The sequence below is a fragment of the Dasypus novemcinctus genome, chromosome 6 (assembly GCF_030445035.2).
Source record: "Dasypus novemcinctus isolate mDasNov1 chromosome 6, mDasNov1.1.hap2, whole genome shotgun sequence".
Taxonomy (NCBI): Eukaryota; Metazoa; Chordata; class Mammalia; order Cingulata; family Dasypodidae; genus Dasypus; species Dasypus novemcinctus.
In genome coordinates this window covers 21,653,198-21,680,226 of record NC_080678.1, presented here as the reverse complement: position 1 = coordinate 21,680,226, position 27,029 = coordinate 21,653,198, and the positions used below count along the sequence as shown (strand labels likewise).

The following is a 27,029-nucleotide window of genomic DNA, read 5'->3' as shown; positions in this document are numbered from 1 at the left end:
AGACCACATTATCAACCAGAATTTTCCAATGTCAAATTTCTTAATGCCTCAACTTCCTCATTCCTGAGTTTTTTAATGTTTGATTTACCTTTCAGTGGTCTGTGTAATTCTTCAAGTAATTTTTCAGGAAGAATATGTGAATTATAGATTTTCTAAGTCTTTAATATCTGAAAATGACTTTCTGTTAGCTTCACACTTGAATGATAAATAGTCTGTATGCAGAATGCTTGAGTCAAACTTGTTTTTAGAAAATTTTTTAGAACTTTTAGAGAAGTATTGAAATCAACTTGGGGTTTTAAAATCCTTTTTAGTGATTTTAAAATCCTCTTTTGTTTCATTTTTCATTTCTGGTTGCTTATAGAAGTTATTTTTTTATTCCTATAATTACAAATATGTGCATAAATGTATCTATTAATTTTGTTTAGAACAAGGACAAGCCTCCCAATTTAACCTCACCTATTACATTCTGGTTTCTTTCTCAATAACTCCTAATTCTAATAGCTTACATCTTTGTTCTTTGTTCTCTGAATCCATTATCTTATGTTCTTTAATTGCCATTATCCCAGAAGTCAGGGAGAACTTCTTATACTTTAGACCACTGATTTCATTCTTCTGCAGTGTTAGTTCTGCTATTTAATACTCTGCAAAGTTTAATCTGTGTTGCCTTCTTTTTAACATTTCCTTAATTTTCTGTCCTTTTATCTCAACTTGTTGCTTCTTATTCTTTTAATTCCGTATTTAGTGGAATTTAGTCTTTTTTTGCATCCTCTTGAGGATATCAAATAGTTGATAAAAAGGTTTTAAATCCTGTAGTAAAATATTATACAGGTGTACGGTGACCTCTGTAATATTTAGGTTAATTCTAGTTTTCTGTTCTGGTACATTGTATTTTTCATAGGGTCCATATTATTCTGTGAGATCTGTTAAGACTGCGGCTTGCCAGCAGATAAAATATATAAATTCTTTTTGCTTTCTTGAGTGCTTAAAGAATGAACTGTCTTCTTAGAGCTAAAGCAGGTTGACAAATTGATCTGATAGCCCCAACCTTATTTCTAGTATTCTTGTAGTACAGCATTACTTAACTGAGGTATGATCTTTTCTTGCTCATGTGCCAAGTTTCCTTATTATGAAGAAGAAAATGTATATTTTAAAGACTCTTGACATGTAGTTCTTCCATTAAAAGTGGTGCATAAAAAACTGCTACCCTCAGCATCTACCACTTCCATTGTTTTATATCCTGGCAGAATAAGATGTAGTGATAGGTAAGATACTGACACCTGAGTCCTCAAAAAGCCACAGAGGTAGTTAATTTCAAAGTATCTCCCCAGTGAGAGTCTTTTCAGTTTAAAAGCTTTACAAAATGTTCTTGGCCTATCAGTATTTGTACTTTATTGCTCTTCTACTAATCAGATTATTATCTCGCTGAGATCAGCAGGAGATTTATTTGGGGAGGTAGGGACAATTTTGGAATTTAGGGGTTATTTTGAAAAAGGTAGATTTAGGTTAGCTATGAACTTTGGAACACCATGTGGGTCCAGAAAAGGGGAATGGATGGGATCAAGACAAACTGGCTACTTCATAACCTATGATCTTGATGCTGCTGGAAATAATTTTCATAATCCTTTAGGCTTGTGTGGTCTTATGAATTGTTATTGCCTGAATTAATATTTCAAGATAAGTTGAAAAGTTGTATACCTCAGCTTTTTTGATTCAGACTAGATCCATGTCTTCAAATGTAGTTCAGTTTCTCCTGATTAAAATTCTAATCAATTCCCCCTTAGAGTAGGGAGAAAAGGTGAGATATGTGACCACCACATGACAAAAAATAGATCAGATTGTTACTCAAGAATGTCTTTTCACTTTATTATGAATCCCTGCTCCCTTCCATCTTTATTAGGGATGCTAATAAATTAATTAGGGATGCATATGCCTCTGCAGAAATAGTAGATATTACCAGGAAATTCTGAGAGATCCTTACCATTGTATTTGGTGAACACAGAGTAGGATTGTTTTTCACAAAATTGGAATAGTTTCATTATTTTAAGCCATCATGAAAGTAATACATGTTTATTGCAAAATATTCCTAAAACAGAGATAGACAAAAGACAGAAAGTGAAAATCAACTATAATTCTATTGTGCAATTAATATTTTCATATGATTTCTTTTGGAATTTTTAAAAATTCATGTCTTTTTTTTCTTGAATAATCATTTTTCCATATACTATATCCTAGCTATCTTTCAGTATATAGAGATCTAAATAAGCTATTTTTAATCACTGCATAGTATTCCATTGAACAGATATACCATATGTTAAATAACTGATTTCCTATTGATGTGTAATTACTACTAATACTACTAAGTTACTATTATTAGCATCACTATGATGATGATCTTGTATACACATCTTTGCACACTGGAAATTAACTTTTTTTGCAAATATGATAAGAGAAAATGGCATGTTTTGATAGCTATAATTTGAATTTCTTTTGTTACTTGTTATATTTTTCCTTTCATTTGATCAAATTCCCAAGCAAAAACCTGAACCAAAACTATTGGGGTTTAATTGAGATTATTCTATACCTATATGGTACTTTTTTTTTTACAGAACACTCTAATAGCACTTTAATTCTGAACTCTCCCAGCCATATAGTAATTTGAGAAGAATTAATATATTTAAAATTCTGAGTCTTCACATTCATGAGCACAGTATATCCTAGTTAGTTATATAGTCTTTTATGTTCCTCAGTAGAGGTTTTTCTTACAGGTCTCAGGTATTTCTTGTTAAGTTTATTTGTGTTTTTGTTTGTTTTGTTTTTGCTTTCATGAAGGGGATATTTTCTATGTGTCTTTCTATTGTAGATAACTAGAAAGGGTTCTTGATTTTTGGTATTTATATTACCAGCCTCTTTGCTGAACTCCTTTTTTATTTCCATCAATTTCTCAGTAGATTTTCTTTTTATCGTTGTGCAGTTTTTTATTAGGTATACAATAATAGCATATGCCCAGACAAAGGAAAGAGAGAATTATGTCTCAGCATTTTGGATAAGTATATCTTCCATTCCTTTCCTAATCATATTGCATTGAGAGGAACATTCAGTACAGACATAAATAGCAGTGGTGTTTCAGGAGTCTAGAAAACTCTCTGTGAAAAGATGAGATTTGAGCAATGACTTGATGCAAATGAAGAAAGGAACCATGAGAAAAGGAACCACGAGGAATCTGGGGATAGAGATTTCAAGGCAAAAGAAATAGCCAGTACAAAGGTCTTGAGGAGGGAAGTGTGCCTGGGATATTCAAAGAACAGCAGGTAGACCAATGTGATTGGAAGGGAGTCAGAGAGGAGGAAACTAGTAGAAGACAAGCTTGGGGAGACAATGAGGGAATGCAGATCATATAATGCAAATGAATTCTTATAATGCAAATATTATAAGCTTTGGTGGTTTAAAACCTTATAAGTCCTTGTAAGGATTAATATTTCCTAATATTGAACCTTTCTTGCTTATTCTATTAGGATTACTGTGTTATTAGGAATCTTTTTTTTTTTTTTTTTTTTTTTAAGATTTATTTATTTATTTAATCCCCCCCCCCCCCCCCCCCCCCCCCCCGTTGTCTGTTCTTGGTGTCCATTTGCTGCGTCTTGTTTCTTTGTCTGCTTCTGTTGTCGTCAGCGGCACGGGAAGTGTGGGCGGCGCCATTCCTGGGCAGGCTGTACCCTCTTTTCACGCTGGGCAGCTCTCCTCACGGGCGCACTCCCTGCGCGTGGGGCTCCACCTTGCGTGGCACGGCACTCCTTGCGCGCATCAGCGCTGCGCATGGCCAACTCCACACGGGTCAAGGAGGCCCGGGGTTTGAACCGCGGACCTCCCATATGGTAGACGGACGCCCTAACCACTGGGCCAAAGTCCGTTTCCCAGGAATCTTTAACACATATGTGTTTTAGAAAAGTATTTATAAAAATAGATCTATTTTTAAAAACTTAATCTCTGCCATTGGCACAATATTCATTGATCTTTAGATTCGAAATGTTTCTTTATCATAGTATAACAAATGAATTTCTCCCCAATTGCTATAAATTTAGGGATGTGAATCTTCACATAACTCTCTACGTTTTCTTTGTTTAGTTGCCTGTTACCCTACTGGGCAGAGCATTTAATCAGCAAACTGTCAGTTCTTCAAGGCTGAGATTATTTTAACAATAGCAACCACAACATAGAGTAGCTTGTATTTTGCTTACTTAGACTAAAATATTAATTTAAAATCCTTAGTCATTTTCAATTTTCAGATTCTTTGGGTAGAAAAATACTAAAGACACCCAGGCAGCAAAAGTAGTAAAGAATCACAAATCATGCCTATATTGACCAGATAAGTTGGATCACTGTGGGAACACTATGAGCTCAGTGAAAAAATCAAATATCCCAAGAGGAATAAAATAGGGAAAGGACAAAACTCTTTATTGCTGAGAGAAGCAGAATTAACAGGAAGTTGTCACTGCCATAAATTAAACATTTCAAAACAGGAATATTTTCTGACAAAATCTGACTATTTGATTGAAGATTTTAAACTTTTAAGACTCCATGCCAATATTTTCTCTTCATTTCTGGTCAAAGGAAGGAGAAACGCAAAGGAGAAATTTGTATTAATGCCACTAAAAACCTTCTACCTTTGTCTTTTTATTGTTTGTAGCCTTTTGAAATCTCTGGGTAACTTAGGAAACAGAGTCAGTAGTTTCTTAAGTTTTTATTTATCATAAGATGTGCATTCTACCATGGATATAAGATAGTGCTTCAGTTTAAACATAACTTAGAAAAATATCTTCACAGGAAGAGGACTTGGCCCAGTGGTTAGGGCGTCGGTCTACCACATGGGAGGTCCGTAATTCAAACCCCGGGCCTCCTTGACCCGTGTGGAGCTGGCCTACGCACAGTGCTGATGTGTACAAGGAGTGCCGTGCCACGCAGGGGTTCCCCCCTTGTAGGGGAGCCCCACGCGCAAGGAGTGCACCCTGCAAGGAGTGCACCCTGTAAGGAGAGCTGCCCAGTGCTAGAGAAAGTGCAGCCTGCCCAGGAATGGTGCCGTGCACACGGAGAGCTGACGCAGCAAGATGACGCAACAAGACGCAACAAAAAGATACATTCCTGTGCTGCTGACAACAGAAACGGACAAAAACAGGAAAATGCAGCAAATGGACACAGAGAACAGACAATGGGGGAGGGGAGGGGGAGAAATAAATTAAAAAAAAGAAAAATATCTTCAGAAATATTTTCTAAGCCATAATATTACACTTTTCCTAGTATTATTCCAATTCTAATCTCCACCCATTATCTTTGTAGCAGAAAAATTAGAGAGGTTTCTAATAATAATCTGTTCAGTGAAATGACCTCATTCATCTTTTGATCCCATCAGTATATTCAGAGTTGCATTTGGGATACTTATGTAATTTGTATACATCAGTAGGTCTGATTTCAAACAAAGGAATGTGAAAAAAAAATTTAAGAAGCTAGTGAAAACACAGAAAGAACAAAAGGAACAACCAGAAACACATTCTGCAAATAGGTTACCATGAAAAGCTATTTTTGTTCCGAAGAGTTAACTTATAATTGGCAGATCCAAAAGGTTTTTGTCCCTTTAGTTCAATTAAAATGTGAAAGTTTTTTATTAATAATATTTGGCCTTGTCTAGTGTCTGCAACCTTAAGTTGCAACCTTAAATTGATGGATTTAAAGATATGTGAATCAACATAGTGTAGGGGGAATGGGTGTAGCTCAGTGATTTGAACACTGTGTCCCATGTATGAGGTCCCAGGTTCAATCCCTGGTGTCTCCTAATGAACAAACATACATACATATTGTAGGCATCAATTCTTACTTGACCTCATGACTAACTTTTCTAAACTCTTGCCTCTTTCTTTATTGTAATATTTCCACTACTTGCCAAGACCTTTTTATATTAAATGTTTTCGTCATAGACTCTAAGTGAATTTAAAAATTAATGTTACTGTAAACTTTCTGTAGTTATTGACTCTCTGGGACTTTTTTAGGTCTTAATTTAAAAAGGAAAAACACAAAAGCAAAAGTAATAGATAACAAAAAGGTAAGACAGAAAGTGGGAATGAAGAAGAGAGACAGACAAAAAATATAAATAACAACAGAAACAGTGAAGACCTCAAGGTGGATAATTCACACAGAATTTTAGGAAAGAGATATTATAGATATACTCTTCTTCTGAATCTTTTGACAGTTATTTACTTTTCAGTTTTGGGTATGTAACTTTAATTTTTCAAGTTATGGAAAAATATTCTAATTAAGCACCAATATGTCATTAATAGCTCTCTTTAATATTTGTTAATTCTCCCTTTTAAGAAAGAGAACATGAGCTCAGTGGTTATTTTAGGTCTTAGTTGGAGACAGCTGGAACAGGACACCTTAATTCTGAGTCTTTAACATATAAGAAGGTTTTTCTGAATTTGAAAAATAAATTTGCTTAAGTCTTTATTAAAAATCTCCTAGTTTGATAAGTAGTATTCTTTTTCCATTTTTGGGTTTTGACAAGTCTTTTTACTGCAGATCAATGGCAGAAATAGATTTGAAATTCAGGAATTTTGACTCTGGAAGGCATAATATATGAAATACCTTACTGGATCAAACCAAAGCTTATCCAGCCCAATATTTTGTCTCTAAAGCATTTTTGTGGGCATTCATGTTTACTGTCCACAATAGCAACTCTCAGAGTTAGGTGTACACAGCACGCAACCTTCTCTCAATCCCTCTGATGGATCTAGTTCTTAGTATTTTTTCTAAATATTTATTGAGCTTGTGTACTTTTAAGTTATACAATTACCAGAGGTTGAAGTTCCCCGCCCCTGCTTTTTTTAACCAACATTAATTCTTTATTACTTTTAAATAGTTCTAAATATTTCCATGTAAACATCATGATTTAGAAGAAAAGTTAGAAGACCTGGATTTTAGTCTGGGTTTGTCCCTAATTAGTTATATTATGTTCGTTAAGGCATTTAACCTCCCTAAACCTCATTTTATTTTCATTTGTGTAGTAAATACTATATAGCCCTGAACTTTCTTATTTTACATAAGACTTTAAAAACTCATGATTATATTTTTATTTGTCCTTGATACCAGCTTTCATGTGATTTTATAGACTTGTCCATATATTTTCTAATTTCTTCCTAGACGATAAAATGTTAACTATCCCATTTCCCTTTCCCTTAATTTTAAAAGCATGTTCTCAATTCCTGTGGTTATATAAATTACACCTCTCATCTTTCGCTGTTATTGTCTTTCTTAAGATATGTTTGATGAGAATAGCACCAAGTACCAAAGGTGTGGCTAGATAAGCTATAATCTTATATAAATGTAAGATCATATTTTCGTTTTTATTTCTCCGACTTTTTAAAACAACAGTATTTCTAGGACATTTTAGTCTTAAAATTTCAAAATATCTTTTAGGCTATCCTTTTACCTCTAGACTAGACTATCCCTAAGTTCTTTACTATTCAATATCTTCTGGGACAGAGATTTCACAACCTGTCTCTTACCTTGAGGAAGTTCTTATAGCTAACATAAATCTTGCTTTCTGCAATTTAAGTTGAATTTATTTCCGTTTTCTTTTCTCTGTGGAGATGGAAACAGCTCCAAACTGGAAGTGATGCTTTCTTATGAGGGCCAGTACTGACCATAGTGGAAAGATTATTTCCAGTCCAGTATTATGTATAGCTTTCATATTAAAGCTTCCTGACTTTCATTTCAATATTCATGGTCTCAGAAGATGCTATTCTTTAAGACCCAAATGAAATAACAGTTATATAATATTAATGTTTATTACTTCTTTTTCTAAATAGAACCAAATGGGATACTAAAATAAACAATAAAATGAATTCCCAAAACCCATTTGAGGATTTTAGCAGGTTTGTGTTTTATTTGGTATAGCTATAGTTATTGGATAGGGTCTTTGCCTGTGGTTTGTAGATTTTATCTCATTGTTTTATTAGTTATATTGTGTACATGATTTATTTATCCATGTCTTTCTTAAAAGTTGTGGGAACAGAAACATAGTCTTTAAAACAAGCTATCTTCAAGCAGATTTCAGTGTGTGTAGTCAGAAAGCTTTAGTACCTAATCTTGGAGAAGAAAAAGAGAATGTATCTTCTGCCCTTGAGGAGCCTATAGTCTTATTGGAGAAAGAGATTATAAAATTTTTAAAAACTTATGAAATAATACAAGAGAATGCATGTAAAATAATATGTTTAATGTGAATTCAATTTTGTATTTTAAAGATTAATACAGAAAATGTTATATACTATACAAAACTGTTCTGTTAATTAAGGTACCCTAAAATGCCTAATTATTTTGCTCTGATTTTTTTTTACATTGAAGGTTCAACTGTTCTCTGAAAAATCCTTCTCCTTAGAGCTTTTGAAAGCTCATGAAAATGCCTTAGAAAGACAGTGTAGTGAAATTACAAATCAGAGGAATATGCTTCTTCAAACCTTTGTAAGTGTCTAGCCACTTAGAAAAATCGATTTTGCTAACTTTGTCAAAAAAGCGTTTAACTATACTTAGGTATACTTTCAGAAAATTATCCATACAGATATTGGCAGATAGTCCTGTTCAGATATGGTGAAGTATTAAGAGCTATTTCAAAAACAGTGTATAGAGTACTTTTGTTTGCAAGACTTCAATTGGCAAGGATGCAATATAGAAGTTATTGTGATTTTAATAAGCGTAAAAGAAACTGATTTGGCTTTTCAGGCTTGGAGGTCATGGTTGTAATACTTTTGAAAGAAAAAGAGGTTCACACTTCAGGCATATTTATGGATGGGGTGAAAGGATAGAGTTCTATCTTTTTATTATATCTTAAGTCAGAGCCAGCAGACTGAATAGTTTTAAATGAATGTGTCTGAATGTGGCTTATATTTAGTTTACATTTCTTTGAAAAATATGGTATTCTAGCATTGTCAAAATTATTTTGCAATTCTTGTTTCTACTCCATGTTGATATTTTCATAAAGTGTAAACTGTTTTTTAGAACTGAATTTGAAAAGAGTATATAATTTTGCCTTCATTGTATACATTTTAAAATTTCCTTGGATTTTTCACCCCCTCTGTTGTTTTTTCAACTTTCTTAAAATTATTTTTATAAAGCAGACATTCCTTTGATTATAGATTTGCACTTTCAAGTTTGGTCATTTATAATTTTATATTGCAGTGACAAAATGTCATATAGGGTTATAATATGATATACCAGTTAAAACACAGGTATAATGAGTGGTTAAATATCTACATCAGTAATTCTTGCAAAGACTTAAGGATAAGTTTTTTAATTGAAGAGAGTTAGTTGTTATTATGTAATAGCTTCGGTTTTTTATTAATATTAGTGCAGGAATAAAACATTTTTGTAGTATTACCGGGAAGAATAATATAAACTTTTGTTATTAATAATTTCAAATGATTGCATTTAAATAAAAAAGCAAAATGCTATTGCAAATATAGGTATATATAAAACCTATATTTGATCTTTCATTACTGTTTTTCAGAAGGCTACAAAGAAGAAAGTGAAAGAGGAAGAAGAAAAATTCATTAAGGAAATTACAAACTTCAATAATGAGTATGAAATGACCAAAAAAAGAGAACTTTCGATGAAAGAAAGTGTCAAGATTGAAATATGTGACTTAGAAAATCAGGCAGACATTTTGAAAAGGGGTATGAATATATGGTAGCACCTCATTTATCTGGCATTAAGGAGAAATAATTATTTTTTCCTGTGGATCTTCCATAAGTTTAATTTTTTCATAAACAAATTAATTTATTGCTTAGCTATTCTTTTACTTTTATCTGAATTATCCTAATGGATATTTATCTTCTGTTGTAAGCAGTCTCAAACTCTTTAGAAGTTTTAAGTATTTAATAACATTTATATGAATATTTGGTCATTCATTCAATAAACAATTCTGTTTACTATCTGTTATGTGATAGGGCACTGTTCTACTTCCTGGGAATATAAACTAAAAAGTGGAGGAAGCAAATATTTAAGCAGATATTTACAGTAAATGTGATGGAAGCTAAAATAGGGGTTAGAACTGGTGTTGTGATCTTTGTTTTACCATTGATCCAGTATCAAGAAATAACAGTCATATGGGAATCCCTTATATTTTTTTATGTAACAGTTGTGTAATCTAAAGCTTTTTTAAAAATAAAAAGATTAAAAAATTAATTTAAAAAAAGTTACACAGTAGGGTAGCTAGACTTTCATTCAACCTATAGTGTTCATTCAAGAACACTATAGGCTATTATTCGGTTGGTGCAAAAGTAATTGCAGTTTTGCCCTGTTGGAATTTGCTGTTTGATACTGGCATACATTCTTAAATAAATGTGGTTATGTTATACATCATTTTAATGTGCATTTCTCACTCTTTTTTTGCTGAAGACTTACTACTTGCTCTTCATTTTATATTTGTTTTAGTCTATGGAAATGATGTTAGACAGAAAGCAAATTCGAGCCATTTTCTTATTGAGTTCAAAATGGGTCGTAAAGCAGCAGAAGCAACTCACAACATCAACAAAACATTTGGCCCAGGAACTGCTAATAGATATACAGTGCAATGATGAATCAAGAAGTTTTGCACAGGAGATGAGAGTCTTGAGGATGAGGAGCATAGTGACCGGCCATCAGAAGTTGACAACGACCAGTTGAGAGCAATCATCAAAGCGGATCCTCTTACAACTACACAAGAAGTTGTCAAAGAACTCACCATCAACCATTCGATTTGAAGCAGATCGAATAGGTGAAAAAGCTCAATAAGTGGGTGCCTCATGAGCTGACTGAAAATTTAAAAAATCGTCGTTTTGATGTGTCATCTTCTCTTATTTGATGCAACAACAATGAACCACTTCTCAATCAGATTGCAGTGTGCGGTGAAAAGTGGATTTTATATGACAACTGGCAATGACCAGCTTGGTGGTTGGACCAAGAAGAAGCTCCAAAGCACTTCCCAAAGCCAAACTTGTACCAAAAAAATGTTTGGTGGTGTGCTGCTGGTCTGATCCACTACAACTTTCTGAATCCTGCAGAACCATTACATCTGAGAAGTATGTGCAGCAAATCAATGAGATGTACTGAAAACTGCAAGGCCTGCAGCTGGCATTGGTCAACAAAAAGGGCCCAATTCTTCTCCATGACAACACCCAAGGGCACATTGCACAACCAATGCTTCAAAAGTTGAACTAATTGGGCTACAAAATTTTGCCTCATCCACCTTATTCACCTGACTTCTTGCAAACTAACTATTACTTTTCAAGCATTTCACACCTTTTTGCAGGGAAAATGCTTCCACAACCATCAGGATGCAGAAAATGCTTTCCTAGAGTTCGTCAAATCCAAAAGCATGGATTTTTTGCTACAGGAATAAGTAAATTTATTTCGCATTGGCAAAAATGTGCTGATTATAATGGTTCCTATTTTGATTAATATTATGTGTTTGAGCCTAGTTATAATGATTTAAAATTCATGGTCTAAAACTGCAATTCCTTTTGCACCAACCAAATATAATCTATGGTAAGAACCAAAGCAGTGCCAAAAAGAGGAGGGAATGAATTCAAGAGATTTTTAAAAAGAATGACAGGGGAAGCGGACATGGTTCAACTGATAGAGCATCCATCTACTATATGGAGGGTCTGGGGTTCGATCCCCAGGGCCTGCTGGCCCACGCACAGTACTGCTGCACGCAAGGAGTGCCATGCCACCCAGGGGTGCCCCCGTGTAGGGGTGCCGCTTGTGCAAGGAGTGGCACCGTACACATGGAGAGCTGACACAGCAAGATGACGCAACAAAAAAAGTGACGCAGTTTCCCAGGGCTGCCGAATAAGAACACACAGTGAATGGACACAGACAGAAAATGCAGGGGGGGGGGGGGGAGAAATAAATAAATCTTAAAAAAAATTTAAAAATGACAGGACTTGTGACTGATTAGTTGTGGACAAAAAATAGGGCAAGTAGGTTAAATCTCAGTTTTCAAACTTCAGATATTGGGTATAATGCTAGTACCAGGAGGAAGAGCAGTAGTGGGGTAGGTCTGTGTGACCTTTTCTGACAAAAAGATTGAGTTTCATTTAAGATAATTTTAGTTGGTGACATCTATGGGATATATAGGTGGGGATACCCAGGGAGCAGGTGGAAATTTGATTGTGAACTTACGGAGAGAGATTTATGTTTGGGAGAAGAATGAAGGAACAAGTAAACAAATGAACAAAGAAGAGGACCAAAGACTAATGAAAGAAACCTGGGAAATCATAGCAGTTAAATAAAGAAAGAAATGAAGGAGACAGAGTAGGCAAAGAGGAGAACCAGCAGAGAGTATTTTGGAAACAAAGGAAAAAGGATTTTCTTCAAATGAAAGGATGAATTTTGAGAGTATTATCATAGAATAGAGTGGAACAAAACAGTAATGGATTGAAGAGTGAATGGGAGTTGAAGTAGAGAATGCAAATATCAATGTTATTAAATGGAAACTGAGTTTTAAAGGGAAGCCTTTCTAAAATGTACTGTTCCTTTATGCCTTTAATAAATGGAGAATAATAAATATGTTTAACCTTTTTTTATTACTCAAGGCTATCTTTATGAATAATTTATTGTTGGGCTTTCCATATAACATTACTATTATTGTACCCTGAATATTACAAATGCTAAAATCAGGCTGATTGTATTTAAGTCTTTATTTCACTACTTAATATTAAATAGCTTTGTGACTTGGGGCAAACTGCTTAACTTTTCTTTGCCTCAGTTTCCTTATCTATAAAAATGGGGGCTAATTATAATGTCTTTACAGGGTTGTTGGGAGAAGTCAGTGAAATAATATTTAAACTCTTTTAAGATGTTGCCTGACACATGATTAAGCCCTTAATAAATATGGAGTTTATAGTTTTTAATTAGTTTCATTTTATACATATAGGAAATAAGGTTCACAGAGATAAATTACTTAGGGAAGAGAGTGTAGGACAAAAGTTCTTTACTAAGGCAGGGGTGCATATGATAATCTGGGAGCTTTTTCAAAGTATTAAATGCTTGAGTTTCATCCCAGACCTATTGTGTCAGAATATATGTGAATGAGCAGGGAACATTTTTTTTCCCCTTTTTAAGTCCCCTCGGTGAATTTATGTGTTCCCTTATTTAATAACCAAAGTTATAGAATGTAAAGTTTAATAGGTGTTTACCCCAGGAGGTACTCTGAAACTTTCTTTGAAAAGTGATGCATGGGAGTTCTGTTTCTGATTTAGAAGGAAAGATGCCTAAAAAACAGATCCTCCTACAAATAACTATAAACAAGGGACCAAATACAAAATCAAAACAAAACAATTCCCTCTAAGCTCTGCAGATTGATCAAAGGCAGGCCAACTTTGGAGGGGAGTTGAACTTGGAGCAAAAGACTGAAAAGGAACAAATTCTTCATTTTGTGTATATGTGTATGACTTTGCCCTGAGGGCTGATAAAGCCACAGGTTCAGAGAAAGAAGTTCTGCACTCAGAGCTGTGGGAGAGTGAAGGGAAGGGGGCCCTGGAAAGGAGAGAACCAGAGAAAGGGAATCCCAAATTCTGTGTTTAAACTTAGTTCAAGTCTCTGGCTGACCCCTGAACCACGCCTGTGTGGGACAAACTGAAAACAGCTTCCAGGCTAGGTTCAAAGAACAGAGCTTATATCTGAGCTACTACCCACCACAGGTGGACAGTAAAGTCCAGCTAAATTAATTGCCTGCTTAAAAGAAGCCCATATACTCTTCAGAGTAATGTAGGAGAACCCATTCTCCTCAACATGATATTTATAATGTTCATGATGCAATCCAAACTTACTTACTATAGAAGAACCAGTCTCAGAAGGAAATCACGAGATGTCAAATTCAAGATGATTTAGATGCTGGAATTATCAAACAGGAACTTTAAAAACAGCTATTATAAACCACTCAATGAATTAATATACTCATAAATGAAAAGATAGGAAATCAGTAAAATACACTTGAATGAAAAGGTAGGAAATCTCAGCAGAGAAACAAAATATAAGAAATCAAATGAAAATTGTAGAACTGAAAAATAAAATATCTGACATTTGAAATTCATGGAATAGGCTAACAGAAGAATGGAGATGACATCAGAGTCAGAGAACATGAAAACAGATCAATAGAAATTATCTAAAGATGAGAGGGGAAAATGAAGGAAAAAAAAAAAACCAGAATCTTAGGGAACTGTGGACAATTCCAAAAAATCTAACATGGGTAATTGGAATACCTGAAGGAGATAAGAGAATGGGGTAGGAAATATATCTGAGGAAAGAGTAATGGAAACTTTCTTAAATTTGGTGTGAGACATAAATGTACTGATTCAGAAGCTCAGCAAAGTAAACAGGATAAATTTCAAGAAATCCATGCCTGGCAATATAATAGTTAAACTGATGAAAAACTACAGATAAGGAGAAAATCTTAAAAGCAGGAGAATAATGAATCAAATGACCATGTACTTCTCATCAGAAACCATGAAAGCCAGAAGACAGTGATACAATTTAAAAAGTATTGAAAAAAAAATAAAACTCAACTCCAGTAAAAATATCCTTCAAGAATTAAGGTAAAATAAAGACATTTTCAGATAAAAGAAAATTAAGGGAATTTATTACCACTGTGCCTGAAGTATAAGAAATGCTAAAGGAAGTTCAAATGGGAGCAAAATGATACTAGAGAGAAACTTAAACTTTTCTGAATGAATTAAAACAATCAAAAATGATAAATACATAGTTAAAGCTAAAAAATATTTTCCCTTAGTTTCCTTAAAATACATATGATTATTTTTTTAATTTCTCCACAACCCCCCACCCTGCTCAGTTGTCTGCTCTCTGTGTCCATTCGCTGTGTGTTCTTTTGTGACCGCTTCTATCCTTATCAGTGGCACCGGGAATCTGTGCCTCCTTTTGTTGTGTCATCTTGTTGTGTCAGCTCTCCATGTGTGTGGTGCCATTCTTAGGCAGGCTGCACTTTCTTTTACGCTGGGTGGTTCTCCTTACAGGGCGCACTACTTGTGCATGGGGCTCCCCTATGCGGGGGCACCCCTGTGTGGCACGGCACTCCTTACACATATCAGCACTGTGCATGGGCCAGCTCCACACGGGTCAAGGAGGCCCAGGGCTTGAACTGTGGACCTCCCATATGGTAGGTGGATGCCCTATCCATTGGGCCAAGTCTGCTTCCCACATACGATTATTCAAAGTAAAAAATATAACCTTGCCAAACAGGCGTTATAATGTATGTAGAAGTTATATATATTTTTCATATGCATATATGTCAGCAATAACATGAAGGACTGGAAGGTTACTGGTAAATAGAACTATATAGTTGCAAGCTTTCTATACCTTATAAGAAATGATACAATATTAAGTATAGTCTCTGAAAAGTTAGGATGTTGAATTAGATATCTATTGTGAAATAACAATTAGCTTAAAACTTAGTAGTTGAAAAGAACAGTAAACATTTTACAATATCTTTGGGTCAGCAATTAGAAGCAACTTAGCTGGTGTTCTCTCTGGAGGTCTCATAAGATTTCAGTGAAGATGTGAGCTGGAGATACAGCCTTCTCAAAGTTTGACTGTGGTGGGAGGATTCACTGCCAAGACTGCTCATTTGCTTTCCTGGCAATTGATGCTGGCCTGTTGGCAAGAGACTTTAGTTCCTCCCCATGTTAGCCTTTCCACGGACTGCTTGTGTGTCTTCTTGAAATGGTAGCTGGCTTCCCCCAATGCAAACAATCCAAGAGAGCAAAGCAGAAACCACAGTTTTTTTCCCATGACCTAGCCTTAGAAGCCACAGTCCATAATTCCTATAAGACCCCATTGGTTATATTTGTCAGCCCTAGTCGTTTTGGGAAGGGACTATATGACTACATGAGAGCATGAAGGTATATTTTGAAAACAGGCCCCCAGTGATTCTTTTACTTCCCACATGAACAATGCATTCACCCCTCCCAAGGCTCCCAAAAGTTTCATTCCACTACAGTGGTAAAGTCCAGAATACTCTCATCTAAATTATATCCAATTACAGATGGCACTCCTCAGTTATAGCTCCTTATGTACTCCTTGAGTACATTTCCTCTTGATCTGAAGACCTCAAACTAAAGAAACTAAGTTTTTTCCCCACACATACCCAATATACGATGGTGATATATGGGTAGGATAATCACTATAGATAGCTCTGTACGTGAAAGGGAAAAATGGGAGGAACGCAGGAGTTATTGGTCTATAACAACTCTGAAATCCAGCCAGACAAATGGAAATTCCTTGATTAGCATTCATTCTTCCTTCTGCCTGGGAGTGATTCTCCATGACAGGGCTCTACCCTTTGGACCCTTGCTTCCACTCACTGAGTTATTTTTTCTTTTACGTTTAAGGTAGCCTGTGTTTGCAGCTGCTAGTTGCCTCAGCCTGCTACCTGCCTGTATAAATTTGGGTTTCCAAGGGTTCCCTTTTTATTTTTTTATTATTATTATTTTTTATTTTTAAAACTTTAGATTACATACATGTTACATAAAAAATATTTAAGGGTTTCTTATATGCCTCACTCCCTCCCCATCCCACACTGTCCCACATTAACAATATCCTTCATTAGTGTGGTACATTTGTTACAATTGAACACATATTGAAGCATTTCTACTAACCATGGTCTACAGTTTACATTATAGTTTATACTTTGTCCTGCACAATTTTGTAGGTTATGACTAAATAATGGCCTGTATCTGTCACTGCAAAGGCATGAAGGACATGAACAAAATTCACATCTCCTAGCCATTAGAACTTTGTTTTGTTTTATTTCTTTTCCCCCTTTTGGTCTAATTCCATGTTGCCAGGGAGGCTCATCCCTGGGAGTTGTCAAAGTCCCACATTGCCAGGAAACTCTCTGGAAGTCATGTCCCATGTAGGGGACAAGATAGTGAGCTTACTGGCAGAGCTTAAGCTTAGAGGGAGAACACAATAGGATCTTAAAATAGCCTATTTACAAATGAGTTCAAATCCACAAGACAGGGATTTAAGACTGGAACAGATGTTTGTGGGGACATGATTCAGTCCAGGTTTCCATTCTCCAGTTTCCTTTAGTACCAGCAATGAGTGAGAGTTCCTGCTGCTGCACATTCCCACTAGCATTTGGAATTGTCAGCCATTCTAATAGGTGTGTATTGTATCTCATTGTTTTGATTTGCAGTTCCCTGCAGTTCCCAACATCAACATATGATGTTGAGCATCTCTTGGATTTTTTTGAAAGTAATTGTTATTAATCTTTAATAGGTATATGTCTATTCATTTTATACATAGTCCTTCTATAGGTCGATTGTGTCTTTCAAGGAATTGGTCCATTTCAACTGAGTCAGTTAATAGAAATCCTTTATTATTATTTTAATGTCCATGGGATCATTTATGATAGCCACTCTTTCATTTCTGATATTAGCGATTTGTGTCTCTTCTCTTTTCTTTCTTGGTTAGTCTGGCTAGAGGTTTTTCAATTTTATTGATCTTTTGAAAGAACCAGTTTTCGGTTTTCTTCATTTTCTCCAGTAGTTTCCTATTTTTAGTTTCATTGACTTCTGCTCTAACATTTATTATTTCTTTTGTGTATTTTGGATTTAATTTGCTCTTCTCTTTTGAACTTCCTAAGCTGAAGTTAGATTATTGATTTTAGATCTTGCTTGTTTTCTAATAAATGCATTAAATGCTATAAATTTCCCTGAAAGCACTGATTTTGCTGCATCCCACAATTTTATTAAGTTGTATTTTCATTTTTATTTAGTTTAAAATATTTTAAAATTTCTTTTGAGACATCCTTTGATCCTAGTGTTATTTAAAACTGTGGTATTTAATCTCCAAGTATTTTGAGATTTTCTAACCATTACTATCTGTTCATTTCTAATTTAATTCCATTGTGCTCTGAGAACATACTTTGTATGATTTCTGTTCTTTTATGTGTTGTTTTGACAAATATTCTAGGGTATGGGAAAAGGATAACCTTCAGCAAATGCTGCTTGAATAACTGGATATCCAATATTAATAAAAATGAATTAAAGCCTGTACCTCACATATTTTTATAGTCATTTAACTATAGGTTGATTCCAGGCCTAGACATTAAAGCTAAAACCATAAACTTCTAGAAGAAAGAAGAAAATCTTTATGACATTGACATAAGTAAAGATTTCTCAGGTAGGGCACAAAAAGTATGAACTATAAAGATAAACAATAAAATGAATTTCATCAATATAAAGAGTATAAAGAATTCTCATAATTTAGTAAGCAGAAGCCATCAACCCAATTAACAATGGACGAAAAATCTGAACAGACATTTTACAGTGGGAGATAAACTACTGGCCAATACACACTTGAAAAGATTTTCAACATTTTAGTCATTAGAAATAAAATTAGATACTGCCAAAATGCCTAAACTTGAAGATTTATCAAACCAAGTTTTTGCAAGGGTTTAAGACAACTGGAATGCTCTTATGTATTGATTGTGGGAATGTAAAATTATATAAGCACTTTGAGTACACTTTGGCAGTTTCATACAAAGAAGCATATGCTATGTATTGATCTAAAATAAATACAAATACATGCCCACATAAAGATTTGTACATGAATGTTCATAGCAGATTTATTCAAAATTGGCAAAACCCAGAAACAACCCCAAAGTTTATCAATAGCTGAAAGGATAAACAGATTGAAGTGTATTCATACGATGAAACACTACTCAGCAGTAAAAATGAACACACTTTTGGTATATGTACTAATATGGATCAATATTTGAAAACATTTTGTAGAGTGTAAGAAGCCAGACACAAAGGGTTTATATATATGATTCTGTTTATATGGAGTTTTAGGAAAAAGGCAAAATGAATCTATAGTGATAGAAAATACATCAGTGATTGCCTGGGTCTGAGATTGAGGGAAGGGTGGTTGACTGCAAAAGGACATGAGTGATCTTTTTAGGGTGATAAAAATATTTTATATCCTGATTATAGAGGTGGGTACCTGGTTGTATATATTTGTCAAAATTTTTTGGACCACGTAAAGTGAGTGTAGTTTTCTTTAATATAAATTTAACTCAAATTGATTTAAAATAATATTATGTAGCAGGTGCTAAAGCAGAGTTATGGACTAGTGGCCATGAATGAATAGAAGGAAGGCACTTAGTCAGCCTAAGTTGGTCATGTACAATGTTCTAGAGGAGTTGTGTCTTACAAGGTGAATTGGAGTTTGTCATGGGAAGAAAGAAGGGACGTTCTATATTGAAGGAATAATATTGCCAGTGTTTGGGAAGTTTGTAGCCATATAATGAATACTAGTCATTTTCATTTTAAATGTTTTAGTTAGGAAGAGTAGTGGGTTTTTTTCCTTATTATCTGATCGGGAAGCTTGTTTTATTTAGTGTTAATGCATTATTTTGAATTCTCCTTTGATAGGCTAACCATCAACTAACTTTTTATTTTGTACCCAGTTGGTGCTCAATGAATCCTGTTCAGTTTATTAAAAAGAGTTCCTAAGTGGCCAGGGAAATCCAATTGGGGCTTAAATTGAACCTATGCTGCTTAAATTCTTACTATGTGAGAAAAAGTTCATAATTACTGACATTTAGGACAAGGCCTAATATTAAAATATATTTTTTGTTTGTCTATTTCAAGAAATGAAGTCAATGGAACACAATAGTGGGCTGTTAAATGAACTTCAAAAACAAAAGAATGAATTAATACAAGAATTATTTACTCTCCAGAGAAAACTTAAAGGTATTACCTTTTGAATTAATTTGTTTTCTGGTGAAAATAAATACCCACATGAAAGACCATATTATTTTTTCAAACTGTATTGGTCTGTGATACTGTGTGATTGTTGTTTAAAAAAAAGGGATTGATAAATCCTGAATTGATCAGTGCTAGATCTGGTTGTTTTTAGTGTTACAACTTCTGTTAAAATCTTTTTTATATTTTTAATTGCTTTATTAAAGTAGAAAAATATATATCACTCCTATGCATGTTTTTACATGCAAGCACCACAAATTTTTCTTATCAAAGATTATATGTTTAATGTTTAAAAGATTGTAAAATTTTCTTAATTGTTTAGTTTTTGAAGATAAAGAGAATGAGGCCATTTATACTACCAAATACCTAGAGGAAGAAAAAATAAAAATCAAAGAAAAGCCTCAAAATGATGCTGAATGCTTAAGGTAAGTGTTGCCTATTGTACTTTATTATAAAATCTGGTAATTTTTCAAATTGTCAGATTTTGGAATAAAACCAAGTGTATAGGTTTTTAAGTTCTAGATGAAGATATTTCTTTCTATGTGTATTCTGAAGCATCCTAAGAAGCAAACGCTTCACTGGTTTGAAAATGCTAAATTTCATGATGTGTTGCGTTGATAAATACTAAATTCAATTTTATCTTTTTGTACACCATGGTTTCAGTTTTATTCCATTCCCAGTAAATAAGACAAAGTATTGGTTCTTCAACTCTGCCTTCTATTATTTCTAACTTTTTTTGGAAATGATTAAAATTATTTCTAACATTTCTAGATTCTGGAAAAAAAATCACAATTTACTATTTTAGTTGAAATTTTTAGTCCGGTTATATTCCTAAAAAATGAAAAAGTATTTTCATATGTAATATTTAGATACTTTTAATGCATTTGGATTATGAAAGAATGGCTAATGTTTGAAATAATATAGTCAAAAACATGAAGAAAAGGCCACAGGTTTATTAATTTGCCTAATGTTTATTAATAATTTGGTGTTATATTTACTGGCTTAATTTTAAAGAAGTTCTCTTTCTTCCTATGTTTAATATAAGAAAAGAAATCTCATTATTGAGTCTATTAAGAAGCAAATGAAGCCTTTTCTCACATAAATCATATAGGAAATATGTCCACTAGAATTGAACAAATTCTTCATATTAGCAATGTATTACTTTAGGCCATAATATTAGTAGATTGTGAGAAAATATTTGCAATTTAATTTTATGTTGTTTTATAAGTATAAAATATAAATCTCTTGAGTGATATTTGTGATGCAGAATGAGTTTCTATAATGAAAATCTGCTCATTGATTTTTTTTTTCACACTTTAAAAAATGGCATTGCCCACTGGTGTCATTATAGTTAGTAGCGTAAGGTCTTCCAATATGAACTCCAGTTTTGTTGGTTTATCACTCAGTCATAAAAATTTGCTCTAGGTTAAGATTAAACATACAAAGTCTGTTAAAGAGTGATTTTTATTCACAAATAGTGGCAGAGGAAATTTGGGTAGAAAGAATCATTAGTCCAGGTACGTAGTCCACTCATTGCATTTTAGCAGTTGTAAGTGAAATGCCTGTATTTATCCATTTCCACTTTAAATTCTTTGATATGTGTAGCTTAGTTTTCTTGTCAATATGTCCCATAGAAGTTATCCTTAGTGTAAAGAGCAGAGTGAAATTACTGAGTGTAAAGATTTTAAGAAAGAGGGGCATTATTCTTGTAATTAGTGCAATAACAAAGTTGATGATGACAAGAAATAATACAGTATGATATGAAATTATAAAGTCCCCAACCAAGGTGGTTTCATCTTTGAATTTTGGAGGATGGTCTTTTTCATCTATGTTTTCAAATGTATACTGAATTCTATAATATGCACTTTTCTTAATCATTTCGGTCAAACCTATAGTGGTATGGGTGCTTTATAGCACAGTTTCCCAAACTCAGCACTGTTGACATTTTGAGCCAGATGATTCTTTGTTCTAGGGGGCTGTCCTAAACATCGTAAGATTTTAGGAACCTATCTGGCCTCTACCCATTGGATATCAGCAGTACTGCCAATCTCACTTGTGACAAACAAACTTGTCTCTGGATATTGCCAAATGCCCCTGGAGCAGAGAGGAATTCACCCCCATTGAGAACCAGTTTAATTTTAACTGTTATTATAATTATTTTACTTTTTTAAACTGATCAGTAAGAGAAAGCAATTACCAAAAAAAAATTATATTAGTTCATCTCTATGAGTTTATTGTTTCTACTTTTAGTAATTAAAATATTTTGATATGTGTTTTTTTTTGTGTCTATATTATTGAGGGTTTTTAAATATAATGATTAGGTTTTTTTTTTTTTAAGTTAATCTGCATCCTCAGGTTATTTGTTGGACTCTGTCTTCATGTCATCATTAATATAGAAAGTCAGTACTTTATATTCACAATTGTTTAATGATCTTTGCTTTAGATAATCACTCCCTATTTATAAATATCAAGATAATTGTTTATTTACAAGATTCTAGTTCAAAGAGGGTGGGAATGTTAACATGTTAAAGCAGCTAACCATACAATATGGTTATGATTAACACTTAAGCCAGAGATTGGGTCAATTCATCAGAAACCTCTAGAGAATTGTATAACCATGAATAAGCAAGTGTTTTCTTATATTCCAGGTAACACAGATGATAAAGCTCAGAATCTTGAGAAGCAGGAAGCATAGTGGTTAAGATCACAGGTCTTTTTGAACTCTAGTTTTCATACCTATCAATTTAGCGACCTTGGACAAAATCATTTAACCCATCTGCGCCTCAGTCTCTACATCTGTAAATCAGGGTTAGTAATAGTACTGACCTCACAAGATTACAGTAAAAACTAAGTGATTTAATATATATAAAGCCCTTAGAATGGTGGCTGGCACATAATAAATGCTTTGTAAGTATTAGCTATTATCATTTACCTAGTTTTTATTTCATACAGTATATGTGGATTTCAAGACTTTCTGGCTTCTTTGTCATTTCTTCTCCGTCCAGTTCTTTAAATGCAGCTAGATGCCCCGCAAAGTTTAATCACTAGTCCTCTTCTTACATTGTATTCTTTATGTGCTACCTATCTGGTCCAGTGGTTTTAGTTATCATCTATAGATAATTTCTAAATCTTTGTCTCAAATTCCTCTTTCCTAAACTCTAGTCCTGAATTCTCAGTAATCTAAAATAAACATAGAAATAGACCTGACGTGATTCTGCCTTGATATAAAAACAAAACAAAAACGTTATCAAGAGTTCAAGGGCCTTTATAATCTTTGCATATCCATTATCATCTTGTATTTATATCACATATCTTGTATTACTGTTTCTTCAGAATACTGTTTGTAGTTTCCCAAATATGCTGTAGACTTTCACACATCTGTATCCTTCCCATCTTCTTGTCTATTAGCTAAATATCCATTTATGGCTATTGCTTAAGTAAAAAATGTAGTAGGCATTCTTGATACATTCATAAAATCTCACCATTTTCACCCTACTACAGTCTCTCTCCAAGTTTTCTTGCTTTTACCTACAAAACATTTCTTGAATCCTTCTACTTCTCCATCTGTGTGGCAACCATGCTAATTCTATCCTCCCTAACCTGATGACTATAACAACCTCCACTCTTCCCTTTCCTACTCTTGTACCCTCTAATCCATTGTAATTGGATCGTCACGTCTCTTATTTCAGATCATTCAATGGTTTCATAATGAACTTATAATAAAACCTAAAGTACTATAAGGTGGCCTACATGGCTCTTCACAATATGCTTCTGACCATCTCCTTGATGTTGTCACCAATTTTTTCAGTCTGTTCCCTCAAACACTCTAAGCTTCCTCCCACCTAAGGACTTTTGTATATCTCTTCCTTCTCCTGAAAATTATCTGTCTGTCATACTGCCTTACTGTTTTCCTACCTGGTAGGACATATCCCATCCTTTAGGTTTCTTTTGGAATGTTTCCTAGGAGAAGCCCTCCCTGATGCTCTGAACTATTAATAAATTATGTAACCTGTGTTATTTTTCCTAAAAGCACCCTATATTTTTCTTTTATAGCATGTATTCCATTTTATAACTATATATTAATGTGTTTATTTTGTTAATGTCAGCTTCTACCCTGTGTTCAGTAAGAGGAGGTATCTTATCCAATTTTGTTCACCATTGTGTACTCATTGTCTAGTATTTTGATACCTATATAGTAGGTGTTCAATAAAGAAATTGAGGAATAAATAAATATAATAAATATATAAAAGCTTTCCTTCACTACCTTTGTGTTTGCAGAGAATTCATTTATAATTCTGTTATATCATTAATCATATTCTGTGAAAGTTATCTGTATATCCGTGTAGCCCACTGAATTGGCAATTCCTTCCACTTCTTGTTCATCTTTCTATCAGTCTCTGCATCCAGCACAGTCAAGGACATCTAGTTAATGTTCAATAATATTTATTTCAATGGGAGGATTGCATCCAGCATCCAGGTGGAATCTGAGCCTCCTCTTGACATAGAGGTGCAATGGACACAACCAATCCAATGTCCACATAGAAGAGGTGGCATTGGATTGGGAAAAGTGGACATAATGGACAAAGGGTATGGGGAAAGGCAGGAAGAGATGAGAGGTGGAGGCGTCTTCGGGACATGGAGCTGCCCTGGATGGTGCTTCAGAGGTAATCACCGGACATTGTAAATCCTCACAGGGCCCACTTGATGGAATAGAGGAGAGTATGGGCCATGATGTGAACCAATGTATATGAGGTGCAGAGGTGCCCAAAGATGTACTTACCAAATCCAATGGATGTGTCATGATGATGGGAACGAGTGTTGTTGGGGGGGGGGGAGGGGGGGGTGGGGTGGGGGTTGAATGGGACCTCACATATATATTTTTAATGTAATATTATTACAAAGTCAATAAAAAATAAAAAAATTAAAAAAAAATATTTATTTCAATGATTGATTTTGCATATAATTGAATTTTTACTACAAAGAAGAGAAAATGTCTTCGTATATTTTCAATGTTATTTGTAAAGACATGGAATATTTAACCCCTAGGGATAGCCCTGTTTTAGAATGGGATGCTTCTTTTCCACATCTGATTGTTTTCTTCCATGTGGAAAAAGCTTTACTAGTTTAACCCTCTTTGCCTCCCTGCAGTCCTCACATCCTTATCCTAAGGTGGGGAAAAGTGAATCAATCTGATTGTGAGATGGAATGCTAAACTCTTTGGATGTTGGCTTGACTCAGGGAGCATGTGTTTCATGTTTCTCCTCCATCCTGTGGTGGGACTGACTCCATGAGAGAAACTCATGGAGTCTAATGCTGCCTTTAATGGTGTGAGTTAAGTTGGTATAATCCTGGAGTACATTATTAGAAAGGCTCTTGCTTGAGGATATAAGCAACATTCTTCATTATCTGCTGTATCAGTAATAAATATGATGTTTTGGCCTCCCTTTTGCCCTCCTTTTTTCTTAATTGGGCAGAACTCAAGCACGAAAGAGTAGCATATATTGGATGCCCTCAAACTCCCAACACCTATTATTTTTATTTATTACCTGACACCAGGATCCCCAAAACACGGTTCTCGAACGTTATTTTGATTTACTTCAAACAGTAACACAACAGACAACTTAAAAAATTTCAGGCATTTTTCTTACCCACTGAAGTTTCCAGAATGGTTTTAAATTTCATATAGCCAGTATTCGTGCTTGATTAATAGAACAGGAAGCTTTTACAGAAATAAAGCTGCAGAGTCAACAGCATAGGATTATTGTTCTGAATACTTGAAGATAATGTGATTTTATGAAAAATATGTTTTCAATGGGAACTGCACAAAAGCTAATATACAAAGCTGTTACCTTTTCAGTCAAAAAGTTATCCAGTTAAGTTGCTCATATTGATGGTCCTTAGATTTATAAGATGTCAAAAACATATTACAGCATTAAAATACTTTCAACTTCTCCAAAAGTTACATAGATAGCTATGTATGCCTATATATTTTTATTAAATATGTGTAAATATATATTAACACATTTTTATTATAGAAGTTTTGGACATACAAAACAATCATGCACATGTGTAGAATTTCCATACAACAACCCTTCACCAACACACCACAGCATTGTGGAACATTTGTTACTGATTCTCAGATAATATCATCAAGCTATTACAGCTAACTATGGTCTATAGCATATGCTTCGCGTATTTTTCCATACCCCCTTATTATTAACACAGTAAGTTTTTGGCATTTATGCAAGAATATTACAGTATTGCTGTCAACTATAGTCCATAGATTACATTAATTTTATTTTTCTCATGCTTCTTCACATTCTCACCACCCTTCATTAGTGACATACATCTGTTCTAGTACACAGAAGGAGATTCTCGCATTTGTACTATAAGCCACAACACTCATCCACCTCTGGATTCAGTGTTACTCAGTTCTTAGATTATTCTCAGCTTTCTTTCAATTGACGTTTACATCCATAGACTACCCTTTTCAGCCACAATCCATTTATAAACCAACAGCTCTCACTATATAATGTGCTACCATCAACTCTATCCATTTCCACACATTTATAGTCAAGTTAATTAAAACTTCTACATACATTCAGCATCAGTACTCCTTCACAGCCCTCCTCTTATCTTCTAATAACCTATAAACTAGGTTTTAACTCCATGCATTCATTCTTTGTATTTAGTTCATATTAGTGACACCATGCAATATTTGTCGTTTTGTGTCTGGCTTAGTTCCCTTAACATAATATCTTTAGTATTCATCCATGTTATCATATATGTCTCAATTTCATTTCTTCTTACTGCAGCATGGTATTCCTTTGTATGTGTGTATCACATTTTGTTTATTTATCAGTTGATGAACACTTGAGTTATTTCCATCTTTTGGCAATTGTGAATAATTCCGCTATGAACTTCAGTGTGCAAATGTCTCTTTGTGGCACAGTTTTCAGTTCTGGATATATTCCTAGTAGCAGAATTGCTGGGTCATATGGCATTTCTATATTTAGCTTCCTGAGGAACTGTCAAATTATCTTCCACAGAGGCTGCACCAGCATTTTACAGTCCCACCAACTGTGAAGAAGAGTTCCTATTTCTCTATATCCTCTCCATGCTTATTGTTTTGTTTTTTAAATAATGGTCGTTCTTTCTGGTGTGAGATATTTCATTGTAGTTTTGATTTGCATTTCCCTAACAGCTAGTGATAGTGAG

General features: G+C 34.2%; 1 protein-coding gene across 4 annotated transcripts in view; it reads left to right on the top strand.

Annotated features, from left to right (window-relative positions):
- The window catches only part of CCDC172 (coiled-coil domain containing 172), a 119,592-nt gene that overhangs the window by 31,474 nt on the left and 61,089 nt on the right, over nucleotides 1-27,029 (top strand). For 3 of the 4 annotated variants that reach the window (XM_058298316.2, XM_058298315.2, XM_071215587.1), the window contains exons 4-7: nucleotides 8,389-8,505; nucleotides 9,548-9,713; nucleotides 19,698-19,799; nucleotides 20,134-20,236. In XM_058298316.2, the coding sequence (XP_058154299.1) occupies nucleotides 8,389-8,505; nucleotides 9,548-9,713; nucleotides 19,698-19,799; nucleotides 20,134-20,236 (488 nt within the window). The remainder of the gene's footprint in view (nucleotides 1-8,388; nucleotides 8,506-9,547; nucleotides 9,714-19,697; nucleotides 19,800-20,133; nucleotides 20,237-27,029) is intronic. The other variant, XM_058298317.2, reaches the window with a different exon arrangement.